General features: G+C 38.8%; 1 protein-coding gene across 4 annotated transcripts in view; it reads left to right on the top strand.

The window, feature by feature from the left end:
- lrp4 (low density lipoprotein receptor-related protein 4) overlaps window positions 1-22,760 on the top strand; it is a 122,343-nt gene that overhangs the window by 42,214 nt on the left and 57,369 nt on the right. For all 4 annotated transcript variants that reach the window (XM_054770590.1, XM_054770589.1, XM_054770591.1 and 1 more), the window contains exon 2: window positions 16,585-16,731. In XM_054770590.1, coding sequence (XP_054626565.1) covers window positions 16,585-16,731 — 147 coding nt within the window. The remainder of the gene's footprint in view (window positions 1-16,584; window positions 16,732-22,760) is intronic.

Genomic DNA, 22,760 nt, shown 5'->3' with positions numbered 1-22,760 from the left:
TTCACCAGATGGACTTCAGTCTTTCAGCATCCGGCCACAGAGCAAGCGATCAAATAAATCCCAAGGAGAAGAGGGGAAGGTGGATGTTTTGACATGGACGGGTGACTCGTGTAGCGCTTACCGTCTGACTCAACTGTTCTGCATCTGAGCCATCCAAACATCCAACAGAAACACACAAAGCATAAAAACCCATCAATCAGCAGACTGTGTTCACTGTGGAGAAGTACTACTGGAAACGGTGACTTGTCCCACTGACAGAGGTTTAAAATTCCATCAGACAACCTCTATTCAACCTGGACTCCGGGCTAAGCAGCCTGGTGTTGATATTTGTGTTGGTTCAGCTAACATTTAAACCAGGGATGTCACCCACATTTACAAGCCTGAAACATGGAGTTTGTTTGCAAACATCACAAAAAAAAGACTTGTTTCTTTGGTGGACTAGTAACTTGGTGTGCATTAACGGGCTATTTTTGTGGTTGCAATCCCAAGTTTTTGACGCTTAGTTTAGACTAGCTTTATATTGTCCATTCCACTAATGGTGACACTTTAAAAACAAAATTCTTTTATTTGATGACATGGTTTATTTAAATTAAGTGTCAAGTGCGGATAATACAAAAGGTTTGATTTAAAAAACAAAACAAAACAAAAAACAAAAAAACAGTTTGACACGTTAGACTGTTGGATTGCAATTATTATCTGACAGTCTTTATTATTCTGTGGCTGCTTTATTCCTTCATGCTTTCATTACAAAACTGACGATTGTGTGGAGATACAAAGGACGTGGAAAAACATGAGAACAACTTTGAGTAAGGTATGCAATGTGCTATGCCTCCTCAAATTTCAGCTATTGGACAGCCTTTTGAGTGTGTGTTCTCCCAAACTAGTATGATGGCTCCTTTGGAGGGATTGCGACACTGGTGAACATTGATGTCCTGGGCCTAGTTGTAGCTCTGACACTTGTGTGGCTAAGAGAGGCCCCCGTTTGGGGGTGATGTAGGTGTGTTTTGGGGGATTTCTGTTTGGTGGGATGAGGGTGACTGGTCACATGGCTAAAAAGACAATCTATGGATTAGGGTGAGCGTGAACACCAAGTGCTCTCTCAGCACATTACCCATGAAGTATGGTGTTTACAGTCAGAGGCAAAGCTCAGAGCCCTGCTGTGTTTAGACTGCCAGGCCTCACAAATGTACATCATACATCCATTTAACAATGTACTTAATACAGAAGTAACAGTTGTTCAGTATTTTTCTGCTTCTTCCTACAATCAGTCTCCCTAAAAAGTTATTAAAAAACACATTCAGTCTTCAATTTGAAAAAAGATGGATAAAGATACATGAAAATTTATTGGTTGGCATACACAAACTATACAATTTCAAACTGTTGTTTGAGTTTATAACTCACCCGTCTTCCAGGCATTACGCTGTGTATGGTCCCGGCTTTCACCTACAGCTTTACGTTGTCCGTTGCTACTATTGTTTTACAAGTTAGAGTTGCGTCACACAATATGTCACAAATATCCAGTTACATTGTGACTTTTATCTAAATGCGTTTTTCCTGGGCAATCTGTGTACGATGATGACAATGCCAGTGTGAATGTTCAGTGCACCAGGACCAAATGTATGACAAAAAAATATTTTCTTTTAGACAAGAGTATAAAATTAAAAATGTGAAGTGGTTCCAAGGGATGGTAGCTGCTATGAAACTGCTTTGAAACATTTCTCCAACTTATGTTATGTTGTTTTATCTGAGCGATGACAGTCGGCCTTTCAGCAGCCCTTGAAAAAATACACAACTTTCACTCTCTTTTTCAGTCTTTATCCTGCTCTATGGTTCCATGCTTGGTTTTTCACCCACATCTCATAAAAACACCACAAGAGTCTCTGCAGTTCTTGATCTGTATATTTTAGTGTTTTTCCCTAATGTATGCTTCTATCATTTCTTAGGGCCAATGTAGCATCCGTATATTCATTGCCCCGCAGTGTCCCCTTAACATGTTTGCTGCCACAGCAGCTTCCCATCAGGTCATTAACTCATTACAGTTGTGATGTAGCTTTCATGTGTTTTTGCCTTTGATGTAAATACAGGCTTTCCTCCACAAGTGCACACACACATTAATGCACAGGCAGTCACACACATTGAGTCACAAAGCCACATAAGTGCCGTGTGAGAAGGCCAGAGTCATCACAAAAGGCTGACAGTGGTGGAAAATGAAATGTAGTATGACAGGCTCGCCCCTCTCCCTCTTTAACCCGTTCATCGCCCTGTGACCTGGCCCAGCACACACACAGTACAACACACCCAGGAGGAGGCAGCCATCACAACACTGACTTCATCCGCCACATATTTTTGATATCACAAAGTGACAGGATGAGTGAAAGATGAGCCAAACTTTTCGTATGACGTATGCACGTATCATGTCATATTTACAGTATTTAGAACAGACTTGTTGCTGCATGTATGCCGTTCAAGTTAATGTGATTAATAATACTTCTTCAGCAAAGCGTACATTTACCGGCAGCGGTAAGTCAAATTGTTGCGTACAGTTGTCCCTCGCCACATCGCTCCCTTACTCTGTTTTAAAAAATTAATTGATTAATAAATGATCACTATTTTGTGGGTGACTATGGCCTGTTATTAGTAAAAAAATATCGAAAGATAAGTCATATGAAGTATTCTGGTCACAAGGCGTCACTAATGCTACATAGATGAGACATGACATATAGGTATGTCTGATAATATCGGTCCGATATTGGTATAAAAATGTGATATCGCGAGATATCGGTATAGGGATTTTTCCCGATAATGAAAACCGATTTTTACAAAATGCTATATAGATGGACATTTTAATGTTCACATGGCCAGGATGACACCACAGTTTGTTCACTTACAGTGCGAGCCAACCTCTTTTGTTCCTGTCTTCTTTGACTGCCCTGAATTCTGCTAGCTCCACGTTAGCATCTGGGATGCTAGCTGTTAGCCATTCAGTGAAGGCTTGACTCTCCACTTCCTCGCTACTGCTTGACTGCTTGGCTCTGCCGCCTCAATATCAATGGGTACACAGGGAATCACACCGATGAGGGACGGCGCTCTCATGGCGCGTAAAAATGTGTTTGAATAAACAAACAGACCTGCTTGAAAGGCAGCCACTCGTGGCAGCGGTGTTAATTCCGCAACAGGTGATATGTGATGTCATGTTACACATATTTGTAAGTGAGAGTTGACGATATCAACAAAAAACTAGACAGACCTATAGATAGATACTTTATTAATCTCCAACAGAAATTCACAGTTCCAGCAGCACTGCAGACATGTCATAATTGACTTCATCACGTAATCACAAAATAAAACAACCAAGGCAATACATGAGAGAGAAAAAAAAATAAGAAAATATAGTAAGAATAAATAAATACGGAACAGATCATGTCAAATTTGTAGTGAAATAATACATCATAAATAATAATACATAACAATAATAAATAATAAGGTAATAAGTTCAGTCCAGTCCTTTCATGACAGGGGATGTTACACATATCGGTATCGGTTGATATCGGAATCGGAAATTGAGATTTGGACAATATTGGCATGTCCGTTATCGGCAAAAAAGCGAATAACGGACATCCCTAATGATGTTACATTACATTACCTTCACACTCCATGGAGTCAACCATGGCATGAACGACATGACATGACAAGTTCTCCACCTATTCCGTTTGGAAGTGGTACATTTTTGGCTTCTTACTTTGTCCTTCTTCCCCACTCTGTTTGAAACCCTTTCTTAAGTTTAAAATAAATCATTTGGAGGTAGCATGCTTGGTAGCATGCTATGCTTAATGCAGCGTCCGTCTCTTGTGTCTCTGCAGTGATCTTGTAGCTTGCGCATAAGAGTTGTGCAATGTGGTGTAAACAAAGAATAATAACAGTGTAAAGGTGACTATAGGGGTGTTATGTCATGTCTACAGGGCTCTAGTAATGGTAAAAACAATATTTAGAAAGTCATAAACTTTATCTATGCTGTAATGATTAATATATTCCATTTGTTAATTTGAATTCTCCTGTGCGAAATTCACTTATTGCGGTTGAGTCTGCAACCAATTAACTGCAATAAATGAGGGATGACTGCATAACATTAAAAAACACTTTTATATAAGACTATGAGGACAAGCAGTTGGTGTGCAGAAGTGATACAGTGCTTGCATGATTTACAAATTACAATATTTTCAGACGTTTTTGCATCTCATTGTGAATGGGAATTGTGTATTTGATCATTATTGTGTAAACATGCCCTAATGGACAATTTTGAACTATATTTTTATTTAGACCAGCCTTGCCGGGCTACATACTATACTTATAACTCATATAGTCAAAGATTGATCAATTAAGCTCTATGACTGCGCCTGGTAAATCAGGACATCGTTCTTAGAAGATGCACTTGGCTCTAAAAGCCTTTTCTAATGACTGGTCACTGTGTCAGTTCCAGGTCATTACAGTACATATGATGAGTATGACATTAATTATCAAATGCATTGCAAGGGGGCTACAAAACAGATACCCTTTTGTCATTTTTTATTCACATATATTTGTTGGTAATTTCATCCTTGAGTAAGAACACTATCTAGTCCGTTGTTCACAGTTTAGTCATCGTTGTTCTTATTTGCCGTCAGGACCTGGACAACTTTCCCATAAATGTTTTGAGTATTTTATTATTGACAGTATATATGTTCTGGCTTTTTCTTTTCTGTATCTGTCTCATTCTGTATTGCTCTCCCCTCCCCCATACAGTGCCAGCCAGAATGACTAGTCCGGCAGCCGTTCACTCATCCCTGGCCAAGTCAGTGTTATCTTTGAACTGAATTCAGAGACGGCTGGCGAGATATGGATGATGTGTGTGTGCGTGTGTATGTGTGCAGTTACAGTTGTACACAATTCCAGAGCATCACTATCATTTCATTGCACTCCTTGTTTCACACCAAAAGGTTTATTGCACCAGGGCAATATATCACCGAGCTTCTAATTATGATGCTCTCACTTCTTTCAAGGGGAAAAAAAGGAGGTACCCACCTACATACTTCTCAGTTGCACTTAGTTAATTGGCAATATGTTTGCTCTGTGTTTGTCTATGTACCATCTATTATGTGCTTGAATGACTCACTGCCCATGAGTAACATGTGGCAGTGAGTCTCTGCATTAAAGTCAGACAGTAGATGCAGTGGCATACAAGTAAAAGGCCGGCCAGCAACAGTCCCAAAAAACACACCCTCTTGCTCAGCTATAAGAAAGTTATTGAATGCTGCTGGGTGATACGACTTCATGATAAAGACTTTAATGAAAACCGTGATGAGCAGGCGTGAAATGAAACCTGTGTTCTGTGTGCGAGTGAGCAAGCCAGGGAGATGAGCTTGTGATGATGAGCCTGTCCAGAAAGATTTTTAGTTATGCTTTTGAAGATTTGGCATCAACTCAGCGCTTATTTGTCAAACCAAATATTTTGGAGGGTTTTTTTTTTTTTTTTTTTTTTTTTGAAAAACTTCTGCATCTCTTCCACACACTTTATCCAGCCAGGCTCAGCGTGTTCTGTTGTGGTTAGCAGTTGGCTGCACCAAGACAGTCTGACCTATGATGGGCAAATTAGTAGGTGCAGATGAGCCAGTGGAGCAGAAGAACCGGCCAGTAGGATGAGCTGTTTGGCATCTTGAAGTCATGTCAGCGTGGCAGAGCCCACAGAACCACAGGGAATTTGGTCAATGTGTTCTTTGTGGGTTGGAGAAACTTAAAAGTACCCATATGTTGTCATGGAGTGTAATATGGAGTTAAAATAGGACCAAGGCCCATGGGAAATGGAATGTTCAGTCATTTTAGTTGAATTGAATTCAGATTTTCCTTCTATCACTGTGTCTCATGATGTGTAAAGTGAATTAGTTCTGTCTTGGTGGTTTCCCATACAATTATCATCATTAACTGTACAACTGAAACTGTCAGCCCTTCTTTGTGATTTGTGTTTTCACTGTATGAGGCATTTACCCTGCAAATCAGATTAGCTCACATTTGACCTTCAACTACAAAATTGGCAACATGGTAGTTTATTTAAACAGCTGCTACTTTAGCGTCCAGTTCGATAGTTTTGTTTCCTTTTGTATTGCATGTGACATAGTTCGTAATCAGTGTTTTTTTTATGCCCCATTCATCGAAGTCGTATTAAATGGAGTAATTTATGGGGCACGTTAACGGCGGTAACCAATTTATTTTGCTAAATACGTTCAAAGTTGTAGTATAATTAACGCATGTGCGTCTTGTCAAGCCACACCTCTCTGTTATGACGGCAGATGAAGGCACAATAGTGTCCCCACACAGTCACAAAGATGCTCTTTTATAACTTTATTCTGATCTGAACACATCAACAGCAGTGTAATTCCAACACTGTACAGTATATCTATCTTTAGTCCGCTCGTCGGAAAGACACTTCCTCATTGTAACTATAGACGACACGAGGTGCATTCATGGACACTCCGAACATCACAACATCTTTATTATGCATGTATGTGTGGTCTAAATAAACAGAAAGACAAAGAAAAACAGTAAGTGGATATTCTCATCACTCACTAACATAACTCTTATTGCGGAAGTACAATTTGCTGCATTTAAGTGTGCTTGGAAATCCCAGAAAACACATCAACACTCATAATTAAAGAGGCTATTTTTAGGCAAATGCATTTTCAGGTATGTGTGGTATCTTTTAGTTTGATTTAGATTTTCAGTTCATTTGGAGCTGTTAATATGTTCTGTCATTTATCCTTCTGTTCCTAAAATACACTAAAAATGGGCATATTTCACACACAGTTGCAAATGGTGATTAATCATGAATAATTAATCTGAAAACTGTGATTGATTAATTTAAAATGTTTAATCATTTGACAGCCCTAATAATTTAATGAACTCTCTAAATGGCAGCAGGCAAAAAATAGGTTAGGTATCTTTTAATGCCGACTGTTATACAAATGTTTACCCTTTAAGGATGGTAATTAATTAGTCCTATTGCCGCAAAGCAATAAATAATTTGGTTGAATATGTATTATGTAAAGGTTAGACCACATTCCATATTGTTTTAACCTTACTGTCAAACAGGGTTCGCAATCTTGTCTGTTCCCCTCTGAATCTCGGTATGTTATTATATACAGTAGTTGTTTAGTTCAGTCGGGGTCATCGCCTCTTGCTGTGTCAGCAGTTTAGCAAAGTGAAAAGTGACAAAGCATGAACACCGTTGGCTGACACCGAGGTGGGACACCAGTTGGATCCATTGTCATGGTGCAACACTGCTGGACGCCGTGTGGTGCAGTTGAATGCAAGCTGCTCTGGAATGGTTTAGGCTCAACTGTTGCTTGGATGCAGCTGGCCTTCTGCAGCTACGCCATTACAGCTGACTACCAGCAGCAGAAAGGTGGCAGGAAGACGGGACAGAAAAAAAGGCTTTACTCATTCACTCAGCATTCCTATCTTGTCTATCACCTTGACAGATGGCTCAATCACCCCCATGTGTATTTCTTCCTTATCATTTTTTAAAGCACGACACTAGAAACGCTGCTGTTGCGACCCACCAGGTAGTCTCCTAGGCGGTCTGTGGCTAATTAACTGGCAACCTTTTCACGTTGCTAAAAAGCCTGTGGCCACCCGCTCTCTAGGCTGGGTTACTATTGTGTGTCTTCGCTCTGTTATTCTCTTGTCCGTTCTACACACTTGTCAATTATAACAACTGCAAATTACAAAATGGAGGTTAAATGCCACCTGGTTAGATCTAAGACTCCATGCTACAGCTACCTCTGGCTCACTATAGTTAGTACATCTAGATTTTGATGGCCAGCAAGTCGGCTAAAGGAGTGTTCATTCAGTTTGTGGGCTCGTTTGTGTTTACTTGGGACCTGAGACCACCTGTGCTGTTCCACAGCAGGCCTGTTTTGACAGTTTGTAGTTGTAGCGGTGGTGGATCTTTGGTGGTCTTTGTTTTCTTTTTCTTCTCTGGCAGTTCCCTGTTACAACACACACACACAGCAGCTTCTGGCAGCAGCAGGTGAAACGAGAGTTGATTCTTGTGTCTGCCACACTGTTGCCTGAGGACCTAGTTCAACAATTCATCTTAGAAATGTGTTATGGGATTGAAAGAAGCATCTTTTTTTTCTCTGCATGTGTGATTTCTGCCAATCTTGTCAAAAAAAACAATATTGTTTTTAATATTGAGTTGATATTTATGTGCCGAAATCAAGCACAAAGAAGTCGGTGTATGCCAACTGCACCATAACTCTTGAGATCCACAGCAGATTTTAATCGAGGTGCGTGGCTAATGATGAGGCATATTAAAAAAATAATACTGTAAACTGCTTCATTGTCTTTGTCTACTTGATTGGCAGGACGATGTAGACTTTGGCTGTGTCTGAGAGGTCTTTTGTTAGCACTGTACATGTTGTAATTCTTGGCCTGCTTTAAACTTTCAGGAATTTGTAAATGTTGAATCAGGATGTTTTGACGTTGAAGGCCAAACATTGGACATCTTTATTATTGCTGAATTCAAACAAGTACAAGTTACCAGTCACCTGCCAGTCGCAGTTTTTAGCCCCCCTTAGTTAGAATGCAAAGGAAAAAACACTTGCACACGTGTGTGCATGAGCCTTATAACATGCGCGGGTGACTAAAAAAACATTTGTGATGGTTCCTGGGCTCTGTGTAAGCAAGTGATTTTAAAGCTCATGTTCATCTATTACAGTGGTGCCTTGGTTAATGTCATTAATCCTTTTCAGAAGGTCCAGCTCAAACCAAAACGGACTCTAACCAAAGCAAATTTTCCCATAGAAACTAACTTCGACACCCAAAAATGTTAACACAAACACATTTTATAGACAATAATTATAGTCTTACATGCTGGAAATTATGCAAAAATAATAAAAAATGCCAACTGAACATTTAACATAACTTTTACCTAGTATTGTTGGAAAAAACACGCTAAACAAGTGGGCGAACGTAAGCCAAGGCCAAATGTTTGCAATTTTTTTTTGTTGCCCAAAAAATGCTTTAACCGGGAGGAACGTTAACCAAGGTACCACTGTATCTCACTCCATTGATGAACAGAGGCAGAATAATTTGCGACCAAGTAAGCTTTGCTTTTTCAGGCTTATGATTGGCCAAAATGCGCATAACAGCTGGTGAATTTTTATTATGTAGACAGATATTTTTTAAGAACTCCACCATGTGGATAAATTTTTTAAAAACATTTTTTTAGTGGGAAATGTGCATTTTTGAATTGAAGTGGGGACATAGCCTTAAACCGAATGACGAATGAATTACAACACACTTATAACTCTGATTGTCTCTTCAAAACATGCCAGCATGTGATCTGCTATCTGTGCAGTGCATCAAAAGTTAGTCACGCTGGTACCCTTCAAAGCGCCAGACTGCCGTGCCTGGCAGCTGCATGTTCAGTCTGATACCCTTCCAAATATGTGCCTTCAATCAAGGAACCCACTGGTGGGTTGTGGGTCTTTGCCTTGGCAAAAAAATAATGTAATGATTGGATGTCCGTGAATGGTGCAGCCTTGGCAGCCGTGTAACCATTACAAACAGCCCCTTTGAATATAAGATACTGTATTTGAGAAGTTTCAGTCGAAATATTTTCACAGTTTGCGGGGATATGGCATCCAAAGCCGTTGAGCACCACTGCCTTAAATAAATGCTCACATTACACAAACACCTATTTTCTGGACAGTTGAGTGTCTATTTTAATCAATTTTAAGCCACACTGGAAAATAAATACTTTTGTGTGAACTAAATTATATTTTATAACAACATAATTTCTAGATCATAAAATCAGGATTCCGTGTTTAGTAAGATTTGTTATTTAAGATTCTGTCTTAATATGTGAGTTAATCATATAAAATAAAGAATTGTATAGTAACTGTAACAACTACTACAATTGTACTATTAATTAGTTTTTTTCCATATGGTATCCCAAAAATGTGAGTACATTTTATTCCAAAAAAGTCAAAAAATATAAAGCTTGCTTCCCAGCATGTTTTGCTGGACTGCTCTGAAAACTGACTTCGGGTGGAGGTGGGGTACACCCTGCACTGGTCGCCAGTCAATTGCAGGGCACATATAGACAAATAATCATTCACACTCACATTCTTCCCTATGGTCTATATATGGTAATGGTTTAATTTTATTTGAACATGCATACAAGTTACAATGGAATACATCACATAGTTCAACATTTTGAGTCGGCAATTAACCAAACATGCAGATTTTGGGAATGTGGGAGGAAACGGGAGTAGCCGGTTGTTTTGTTGTTGTTTTATCGTTAAAATAAAATGAAACGTAGTGTGTATCAATTCGATATGATAAAGAGTAGATGCACATAAGAGTTAATCAGTATTTCGAATCACTAAAATTCAATATTGCAAAAAATTAAACCTTACTTCATTTTTTTTTTTTTTTTTTTTACATAAAACACATTTGTAATATAACTTTTAATTACCAATCCTGTTTAGCTTTTAGAGATTACTTGATTTACAGTGGTAAAGTTTATTTAGAATTAGGGATGTCCCGATCCAATCTTCAGGATTGGTATCAGCTGCAGATCGGATAATATCAGCTTCCGCCACAAGATCAGGCCAATCCGGTTGCCGTATAGAGTTGGGCCACACTCCGACATGGTAGGTGCAGTAATGCGCCTCAAAGCTGGTTGCCACTCGACTTCCGCCACCCGCATGAAGAAGAAAATGTGACACCACCACGCAGACATGTCCGCGGTGTGCCGTGGTGAAGTTAGTTTCACATTGGATGTTGAATGTCCGGCTTCGCAGTTACAGCGGTAGTTCCCCCTTACTGTGCCCGGCCTGCTGTGTCATTGTACGGACGGGAAGTGCTGCTCTAACCGCTGGTTGTTTATACTCGGGACAAAAATAAAAAATGATAAATAAATTATTATTGTGATGAAAAGAGTTTGTAAAAAAAAAAAAAACAAAAAAACACAAATTGATCTATAATCATGTCAAGTGATTAGTCCTACCTTAAAAGTATTTTGCACGCCCATTTTTTTTTTTCCAATTTCATCTTTTATTGGATCTTTTACAGTATTGGATTAGGGACCTGACTCACAGAGGTTTGTTACAAAAGCCAAACAATATTGTTGGTCATGCTGTGTAATAAAGTAAAAAACAGCAATAGTTAGGTTGCATTATTTTTAATGCTTTCAAGAGCTATTTTCAAAATTCAAGATTCAAGAGTTTTATTGTCATATGCACAGTAAAACAGGTAGTTATACTACGCAATGGAATTCTTGTTCTGTTCATTCTCCCAAAAAAGAAAGAAAACACAAGAACACGAATAAGAACAAAAGAAACATTAATACCAATAAATTAAGCAACAAGAACAGAAGAGACATTAATACCAATAGATAAATAAATAAATAAATATCATAACCATATTCACTTGCACATATTCATGTTTGTAATAAAGGATTGGATTGGCAAAAGTATTTAAAAAAAAATCGGATCAGAAGCCAAAAAATGTGGATCGGGACATCTCTAATTCAAATATCATTATACAAACAGTTACGAGGATTTTTCTAAGTGGATGCTAATAGGTTTTTGTTCAGTGCAAGGTGGTACATACGAGTCCGAAGCTATAAAGCGAACAGATTTCAGAAAGTAAAAGGGGAAGGCCAGTAAACGTACTGCTCAATGCAAACAATATTAATTTGTGTTGTAATATAATTTCTCGAAATAATTCATTGATATTATTTAATTAATACATTTATTTTAGCATATGCAACAGTAATGTCGGTGGCAACCAACGCGAGAAGTGTCCAGTCTACTAAAGATAGGTGGAAAAGGAGCAAAAACCAAAAACTGCACACTATGCATGTGTGTTGTGTGTGTGTGTGTGTGTGTGCGTGTGTGCGTTTGTCGCTTAAGTGTTTTTTTTGCACTGGTCATAGCCACTAGTCTCTGCTTTTTAAAGCATGTTTGACAAATACGCAGCCTGTGATGTGGCTTCCCCTGACACTGTTTCTGCCGCAGCTGAAAGACTAATTTAGCCCGCCACACACACTAGAAGGAAGTGAAAAGTGAAGTACAACTTGTCTTAGTATTCCAACTTAATGATGGCTCAGGAATCTGTCTATTGTGAATGTTTTGCTCTGCCTGATTATGACCCATCACCAAGGTAAAAAAAAACAAAAACAAGTGCACAGTGTCCAAGAACGGCAAAATTATAGATAAGTTTAATCAAGAGGGAATAGGTGACTAAAGAAGATCTAGATTGGTGTACTTTTGCCCTCAAGAAGAGAGGTTTGCAAATAAGGTGAGGAGAGGAAAAAGGTGGGCAAGGGCTGAAAATAAGAGGGACAGCTTTAGGGGAAGTGTGATGAAGGGATGTTGAAAAGAAAGGAATGGGGGGAAAGAATAGGGGGGACTAAAAAAGAAAGAAGCCATTAATTTAGTGCGGTGGGAGGGATCTGAAGGTTACTGAGCTCTCTCTGCCAGGCCCTCCTGGGTTGACTGATGCCTTTGTGAAGGGGCCAGAAACCACACACGCACGCACAGGCACACACACACACACACACACACACACACACACACACACACACCCACATAAGCGTTCCAAGGAGGTTGTTGCAGTAGGCTAGTTTCATCAAACAAGGTGGTCATTAATGTGCTTTAAAGTAAAAACAGCTTTATTTATACCTTTTCCTGAATAAGTGTATTTGGCAATCTGTTGTGGTGTGAAATTTTATTTTACTGCTTTTCTCTGTGCATCTTGTGTGTGAAAATGGAGAGAAGTGTGACGAACACAATGCAATCACAAGAAATGGTGTGTTATGGACAAAGTGGAAATACAACAGGACTGTATTTAAGTTGGATTTCATTTTACCGTTAACAGTGCAGTTGTTCACTTTCTATGTTTCGGTTTAGTATTATTTCTGGTCTTTCCAAACAGAGAAAAATATGTTTTGTGTCACCATTATACAGTATGTTAAGTCTGATTATCAGTTGAGTTTTCTATGAAATAAATCATTTGATAATAGTAGTAACAGTAGTAACAAAACATATGTTAATGGAAACCGTATATTTTCACCTTTTTGGTATTAGGGTATAACTTCATTCTTAACATCCAATGACGGGAGCTACATACAGTGTAGTACAAAGATCCCCAACCACCGGGCCACGGCCTGATACCGGTCCATGGGTGAGGTGGAATCGGGCCGCGGGAAGCTTTCAGGTGCAATGATTTAAAAAAAAACCAACAAAAAACACTTGTAAATAACTACATTGACTTTCATGTAAATGCATATCCATTTTGGAATTATGGACCATTATTTTATTTTAAAATAATATACATTTTCAAATCCCATAGTTTTTACATGTACAGTATATGTTATTTGTTCTGAGCGGTGACCCGTCCAACTTTGTTCAACGCTCCTTGAACGCACCATTGTGTGTGTGTGCTAACGTTCTCCCACGCTGCACAGATAGACTACTATACTGTATTTTTCCCGTTTTTCCTTTCACCTCATATTTGGTCCCAAATGCTGATATATGTAGGAATGCATAAAGATGAAGTTTTGATGATGTTATTGAGTACTAATGTGCAGGCTGAACCTGATGTGCGCAGGGTTCTAAACAAAACAAACCCACGAAAAGCAGCAGGGCCAGACAACATCTCAGGACGTGCACTTCGGGTTTGCTCATCAGAGCTAGCTGATGTGCTTGCTGACATATTTAACCTGTCGCTTGCACAAGCATCTGTACCGACCTGCTTTAAGTCCACCACCATAGTGCCCGTACCCAAGAAGAGCAACGTGACCTGCTTGAATGACTATCGCCCTATAGCACTCACTCCTATTGTTATGAAGTGCTTTGAAAGATTAGTCATGACCCACATCAAAAAGAGCATCCCGGCGGCAACTGTGGACCCTCTACAGTTTGCATATCGCCAGAACCGGTCCACGGATGATGCAGTCAACACTGCCATCCACACAGCCCTTTCTCACCTACAGGGCCAGGACACATACGTCAGAATGCTATTTATAGACTATAGCTCTGCTTTTAATACAGTCAGCCCCCACAAACTCACAAATAAGCTCCTCACACTTGGCCTGTCTCCCTCCCTCTGTAACTGGGTGTTTAACTTTCTAACAGGCAGGCCCCAGTCAGTCAGAGTCCACAATCGCACATCCAGCTCAAGAATTGTGAGCACTGGGACCCCACAGGGGTGTGTGCTGAGTCCACTCCTCTACACGCTCTTCACCTACGATTGCGTGGCCTCCCAGAACAACACCAGCATCATTAAATTTGCGGATGACACTACAGTCATCGGACTGATCACTGGTGGTGTTGAAACATCATACAGAAGAGAGGTGGCGGACCTCATAGCTTGGTGTCGTGATAACAATCTCCTTCTCAATACAGATAAGACTAAAGAGATGATCATCGACCCAAGAACAAGGGAAAAGGAGCCACATAGTCCCCTGTTTATTGATGAGACTGAGGTGGAGAGGGTGAAAACCTTCAAGTTCCTTGGCACACACATCAGCGAGGACCTCACCTGGTCTCACAACACCCAACAAATTCTGAAGAAGTCCCAAAGGAGACTGTACTTCCTGAGAAGACTGAGGAAATTTGGCATGTCCACCACAATCCTGAGTTGCTTCTACAGATGCACTATCGAAAGTGTCCTTACCGCCTCCATCACTGTTTGGTACGGTAACTGTACAACACGTGATAGGAAGGCACTCCAGCGGGTGATCAAGACCTCACAGAACATTGTTGGGGCAGCCCTCCCCTCACTGCAAGACATTTATAAAACCAGAGTCCTACGCAGAACACACAACCTCATCAAGGACAGCACACATCCACAACACTCATTATTCACACTCCTACCGTCAGGCAGACGCTACAGGAGTTTGAAGTCCAGGACCACAAGGCTGGCAAACAGCTTTTACCCACAGGCCATCAGGCTTCTCAACGAAGCACTCGCACACGCCGCACGCAACACACGCACACACTCATAGCACTTTATTTATTTATTTATTTATTTATATCTGTATTAATGTCTCTTCTGTTGTTGTTGCTTAATTTATTGGTATGTATGTTTATGTGTTTGTTTCTTATGTTCTTATTCTTTCTTGTGTTTTCTTTCTTTTCTTGGGAGAATGAACAGAATAAGATTTTCATTGCATGGTATAACTGCTGTTTTACCATGCACATGACAATAAAACTCTCTTGAATCTTGAATCTTGAATATTAGTTGTTGCACAACATCAAGTTAATTCATGCTCGCGTACTGCCTTTTACCGCACACATCAAACATCAAACAAATAATCTTCTCTCTGAAAAACAAACTCCAGGCTCATACTGGTGGATGGTGCGTCTGTATTCATTTTGTGCTTTTAATTTGATGCTGTTAACGTTTTAGTTTTACACAATACATAAAATAAGAGAAATTAGATTGCTTCAAATTAGATCTACTTCAAATTACTTCTTGTAGATATTGTTGTTGTAATATTATAACTTTAATCCCATAATATTATAACTTTTTCCTCAACATAATTTTTTCAAAAATCACATTTTGTTTCTCATAATATTATGACTTAAAAAAAAAAAAAAACTTCAATATTTGAACTTTATGCAACCAAAATTGTGTGAAAACATTATTCAAGTAAACTCTGACTTTTTCTGGTTAAATTACATCTTTTTTCTTTTCATATTTTGACTTTATTCTTGTAAAAAATACAGCAAATGTTTCTGTTTTTGCTGTTTTTTTTTAATTTTCTTGTTAAATTAGACTTTTAGAATGTGCCACACGGCAGTGTAAAAAAAAAAAAAAAAAACAGTCGTGAACTACAAATGGCCTTTTTGTACACTCCTTGTGTACAAAGTGTTCATGCAACCCCACATACTATATTTTGGGCTATACATGAATGAAAGGAATATTGAATTTTGATTCTAATTCGTTTATTTCATACTGTATATTCATCTAAAGATTACTTCAGGAATATTTGTACAGTAAATGTGTGCATACCATTGCTCTTAGACACATTTGTGTGAATGTACAAAGTCTCTGAGGTGCTGCAAAAACATAAGCCATATTGGCACTCATGATTGTATTTTCTTTAAATAACTCAAACAGACGCCAATAAATCAACTGTGCTGCTGCAGAAAGTTGCATGCATTACCTCAAAGGAGTCTAACATGGAACATGACAGTGCTTGTTCACACATGCAGACATGGGTAGGATTATAAATCCTCCTCACTCTGAGGACACACACTACCTGAGGCTTGATACTCTGTGTTACACTTGAATATTCCATCAGACATTAAATCATAGCCATTCATAGTAAATTGATATGTGTGTTTTTTATTCTCTTTGAACAAGTTGTGCAGCTTAGCCCGTGCTACTACACACACACACACACACACACACACACACACGGCCTGCAGTGTACTTGTTGGTCTCAGTCCTTACTTTTTTTTTATGAATGCTTGTCTCAAACAGTGAACATTTATTGCATCCTAACCAATCCTTTTATTTTTGTGTGTGCAGGCGTTCAGGGCAACGCTGAGTGTTCTTGTGGGAGGAACCACTTCACATGTGCGGTCAGTGCGTTTGGTGAGTGCACCTGTATCCCGGCTCAGTGGCAGTGCGATGGAGACAACGACTGCGGGGACCATAGTGATGAGGATGGGTGCAGTGAGTTTACAATTTTATCACCTTTTCTGGTTCTTTGTTTTACCAGTATTCCCATAATTTCTTGACTTAACATACGGTTTGCAAAACACTCCGTTGACCTAGCTAGAGTACATGGTCTCTGTTCACTATTCATATAACTATAGGTCAACTGCATAGACTAAAAGTTTCAAATAATGTAAGCCATTGCTACTTTCATACTAGGCATGCTGGTTGTTCCATACTAAATGTTTGTCATCTGTTTGTTGGTCTTAACGTGAGGTGTGGTTCACCATTGACTCTGCTCAGCTGCACACACAGTCAGAGACATTGTCCAGTGACATTGCAATGAGTGATATTAAATATTATGTTTTATTTTCACTGGTACAAATTTCTCTATATTATGTTTTATATTCATTGTTAATAATTTCACGTGGGAGAAGTTTGGGAACATTTGTAAGCATTACCAAGTGGGTGCTTGTTTGCCATCCAGTGACAGAGGAAGGACAGAGGATAAAAGAAAAATACCCAGTATCACTCAAAATATAATCGTCGTTTGTGGAAATTGGACTGTTTCTGCTGCTGAAATACAGTGGAACCTCGGTTAATGTCATTAATCCGTTCCAGGACGTCCGTCTCTAACCAAATTCATTTTTACCATAAGAAATCGTGTAAATCTAATTAATCCATTCGAGAAAGCCAAAATGGTAACATCGAGCAAGTTTTTCTTGTTTCACAATTTTCACAGTTTCACATTTTTCGATTCTGATTCTGAACATCTACCGAGACCAATACCAATATGTGTAACATCACATATCTCCTGTCATGGAATTAACACATTTTGGTGACCCACAATATTGTTTTAGACTTTCTAGATATTTCTCTTCGAGATTAATAAATTATATATCCATGTATCCATCCATCTGTTATATAGTGTATTTGTCATGTTGTTACCCTGTTACACACTGATGACATCATAGACGAGCGACGGAGCTGGCTTCCGGTTCCTGTTTCCACGTGGTAGCAAACTAATAGAAAGCTAACAAGGATGTTCTGTGAAAATCTTACATTAAGAACATAGTTGGACTCACACAGTGTATTAATAATATGACAAGACGCGTGCCGTATTGTACGCTAACCGGAAATGTACGCAAACCGAGGCAAAATTTTAGCGTAAATGTTTTACATTAAACGAAAAACACGCTAACTGCGGTTCCACTGTAATTCTGTTTCTACTTTGATAATTTGTCACTAACATTTGATCAATTGTTTGATCAGGTGTTTCTGTTGTATCTGATCACAGTGTTTAAAAAAGTGTTTGTTTTTGAAGCTGTGGTGGTGGCCTGCATGGGAGGGCGGACTGCCAGCGCTGTGTTGTGCCGCTGCTACGTCTGCAGCTTTAAACTTTTTTTTTTTTTAACAAATAGCAATTTTTATGACTTATTTATTAACTTATTTGTTAAACTTTTTTCAACAATTAGCAGAACATGAACCAAGAGCCTCGCAAAACTGTTAATTTAATGGCAAAGTTGCTGAGAGCACTGCCAACATTTAAAATTGCACTTTATTTACAAAGCTCATCTCCACTCAGTGCTCATTTGCCATTAAATACAGGTGTCATGTTTGAATGGCCTCTTATAAAACTACTGAGAGGTGAAGCAAATATCTTTAGTGAACTACTCAACATCAGCTGGTGAGCTACTGCTAGCTTATGAGCTACCTGTTGGAGGCCCCTGTGATAGCGTTACTATCCAAGATTGTAAAGTGACACTTTAAAAAGTAGGTTGTGATGATGATTGTAGCTCGTAGCTCGCCCGTGGCACAAAAAGGAGCTAGCTAGATGCCACCAGCCAGGCATGTAGACAAAAGTGCCAGAAAGTGGAATGAGATTGAAACATGAGCGATCACACATGCTGGCATCGTGCTGTGTCGTCAGTTGACTACACATTTTACGGGCTATACAGTAGTTCATTCTGTGCGTGTCGTGACTCGCGTTCTGATCACACACAGAAGTGCCAGCAAGGCAGACCGGCGATTCCGGTGCATGCTTATCAAAATAAAGCGCAGTGAAATATTTTTATAATATTTGAAATCATTGTCACAATAATTGTGGTCAATATGTACGTAAATAATAAGCTATGTATGTGTCTACATAGCATATATGTCCTTTCTTCCAATATATTACCTAAAAAATAGTTTTCACGTAAAAAAAAACAACAACAAATTTTTAAGGAATGGCGGCTTTTATTTTGTTGTGGCGTACCGCCACGATCAATTACATTTACCGGAAACCCTGTATGTAGTATTCTGGTCACTAGGCGTCAGCAATGTTACATTGATGAGACAGGACATTATATTACATTACCTTCACACTGCATCAAGACAGCCATGGCATATAAAACATGATGGAGTGAAAAAAAGTTCCCCTCCCATTCCATGTGGAAGTGGTAAGTTGTTTGGCTTCTTACTTTGTCCTTCTTCCCCACTTTGTTTGAAACACTTTCTAAAGTTTAGAATAAATAAATTGGAGAGGCTAACTGGTTCGCTCGATAGCTTGCTAGGCTAGCGGTGGCCATCTCTTATGACGCTGGGTTATTGATATCGTTGCCTGTGTAAAGAAAGAATAATGGGAGTCTAAAGATGACTGTAGGGGTGTTATTGCATGTCTACACGGCTCTAATAATGTTCAAAACCATATTTAGGAAGTCCTAAACAGGTTTATGCACTAACTACGAAAATATTCAATTTATTCATATTGAATCCTATTTTGTGAAAATTCACTCATCACTGCCGGGTCTGGAACCAATTAACCGCGATAAACCGAGGACGACTGTACTGCACAACACAAATTTGTATTTCCTCTTCAACAGTTACAAAATGTCCGAAAAATTAAACAAATAAAATATTGAGGAAATCTAATTCAAAATCTGTAAAAGTGTTCATAAGGTAACTACTGTAGATAAGAAAGGTCACATGGTAAAGGCAGCTGCAACTGTTTCTATTTTCCTGTTTTGTCTTGTCAGCAGTACTTTTCAGATCATCTTTTGACTTAGGGATTTGGAGCAAAGGCAGTTTTCTCTCCTTTAAAGCAAGAAGCCTATTGCACTTATATTACTTGTGACATTGTGGTTTGGGTTAGGGTTAGAGTGAATGGCTGCGTTCAAGGGTCAAATTGGTGTATGGTTTGTTCCTGCTCACAATAACCATGTTTTAAGGTGGTACAGTTTGGTTTGCAATGGCAAACGTGATTGTGGCTTGTGTTTCCACTGTGAGGCTGTATGCTGGATGGTGATACTGTAGCTACAGTATGTCGCCTCTGTAAATCTCATGACATCATACCAGCCAGACAGCATGTCAACTTACCAATGAAGTATAACAGAACACGCTACAGTGATGTGTGCTGACATGATCTCTAAACATTCAAGGTCTGTTGTTTTTAAATACCGCTTTTTTTCTTTTTCCATCATCAACACAACCATGACAGTTCCCTGTTGACTAATCAACAGTGTGTTGAGTTCCACCCGACACTGTAGAACCATGGCTGAACATGTTGCATGTACACTACCATACAAATTCTGGCCCAAATTAGAGCAGAAACCGTGAACATTTTGGTTACATGTTTTTTGGACCGCGTTCCACCAGTTGTAATTTTAAGCAATTTTTCCTCTTAGCCGTTTTCTGCTTGCTTTTCATCTGTGACAGTTTTCTCGTTCACCTTTTGAGTATCGCCTTGGACCTTTGAGCTGGCTGTTAAATTCATACAGTCTGCAGTTTGTAGTGTCCCTAGTGATAATTTGGATAACAGCGGGGCTTCTGAATAATTCCAGAAAGGAGCGTATATACTCAGGCAGCCATTTCCTGCATAAATAAGGTCTACAATAAGAAAATATATAATTGGACCCATATGGATCCCATCATCACCAAGGGAGGAACTAAATGGTTCACTGGTCCAGGCAGTGTTGTATTTCTTGTGCGGAAGCAGGTCGAGGCTGTCTGTCTTGGTGAATGTGACCTTGCTGTATAAATGCATGAATGACATTCGGTACCAGATAGTGTTTGACTTGAGAAGTCTTGGCAGCAAAACCAGACAGAAGTATTTTTCTGAAGTACGGTACATGTCAGTTGTCAGGAGGAGGATGCCTTCTACACTTTTACATTTTAAGGTCAGTGTGAGAGCGCTGGAGTAGAAGCTGCGCTCCTTAGAGATGTATGATGATACTCATCTCCGTCAATCTACATTTGTCACATCAAACTAGTTAGAAATTGGGAGATAGGATGCTAAGTGTTATTGATCTGTGGCCAATTAAATGTTCACCCAGTCTTACAACTGCGTATTGATCTATTGTGTGAAACTTATTGAAGAAGACACATGGAAGCAGTTGATTGATTGGAGAGCATATGGCTGGATCGTTGGAACACACTAGTGCAGTTTGATCAGTCCTTTGCCCTGTTGAGCTACACTTGTAGTTTGAATAGTACAGCTTTGAATAATACAGCAACAAACCTTCAGTGGTAAAAAAACAACAACCCAAAAACAAGTACAGTTACCCCTCGTTCATCGCGGTTAATTGGTTTTAGACCCGAACCCGATAACTGAATTTCCACAAAGTAGTATTCAACATTAATAAACTGAATATTTTTGTAGTTAGAGCATAGAAAACCCGTTTATGACTTTCTAAATAAGTTTTTTTTTTTTTTTTTTTTTTACCATTATTAGATCACTGTAGACATGAAATAACACCACTGTAGTCACCTTAACACTCCTATTATTCATTGTTTACACCACATTGTGCAACAGTAATGCACAGGCTACGGGATCACTGTAGGGACATAAGAGACTGCCGCCGCTCATGGCATATAGCATGCTAACGGGTTAGCCTCCAATTTATTTGTTCTAAACTTAAGTAAATTGGAGAAGTAAGAAGCCCCCAAAATACCACTTCCACTTTTTTTCAGGTGTGGCGAAAGTGCGGGCCAGGGCCATTTACGGTACCCACGGCACATTCTAAAAACATAATTTAACAAGAAAATGGAAACCACAAAAAACAACAACGAAAATGAAAAAAATCAGCAATAATTTTACAACAATAAAGTCATATATTAAGATGTTAAGAAAAAAATGTAATCTAACAAGAAAAAGTTATAAGTTTACGAGAATAATGTAATATTATGAGGAAGAATAACATCATTTTAGTAGCATCAAGTTCAAATGTTAGACATTTTTTAAAGTTGGAATATTATGAGAAACAAAGAGAACAAAATAATTTAATTTTTAGAAAATTAGGTAGGGGAAAGAGTTGTAATATTATTCAAATAAAGTCAAAATAATATGGAAATAAGGCCATTATATTACAACAAGAACATTTAAGAAGATTATTTGAGAAGAAAGTTGAACAAAAAAACCCCCAGTAAAAATGGTAAGAAAAGAGCAGACTGAAGTTAATATTAATAATACGCTTTTTTACCGATATCACAAAGCTGACATGCAGTTTTGTCTTAAAATATATATAACTTCTTAGCATATATACATGTGTTTGTTTACAAAATATGAAAGAAGTGGCCCTTGCATCCTTTCATTTTTCTGTATGTACCCCTCGGGGGAAAAGGTTTGGACACCCCTGGTCTACCTGTTTGACATCTTTTGCTTAGTATACCAGTGGTTTCTTTCTTCTTCAAGACATTCCAAATGGTTGCAGTGGCTATGACTAATGTTTTTACATTGGTTCTGATTGATTTTCCATCCTCTCTCATATTCACAATTGCTTGTTTTTCCACTCATAGACAAATCTCTGGTTTTCATGTTGTTTTCACCTCTAAATGCAGTCTTCACAGGCAAAACCTATCATACCCAATCAGAAACTGAGCGTAGACATTCAGTGCTATTTATTGATTGAATAAGTAATACAATAGAAAACACCTGGGCAACAAAATACACCTGTCAGTCACATGTTCCAATAGTTTTGCTCACATGAAAAATGGGTAAATTCAGACACAAAGTGCTATCTTCTACATTTTGCATCCGATCCAGATGTAACTGTAGATGTATAAGTTCT

This window comes from Dunckerocampus dactyliophorus, chromosome 3 (assembly GCF_027744805.1).
Source record: "Dunckerocampus dactyliophorus isolate RoL2022-P2 chromosome 3, RoL_Ddac_1.1, whole genome shotgun sequence".
NCBI lineage: Eukaryota > Metazoa > Chordata > Actinopteri > Syngnathiformes > Syngnathidae > Dunckerocampus > Dunckerocampus dactyliophorus.
This window is presented reverse-complemented; position numbering and strand designations above follow the sequence as displayed.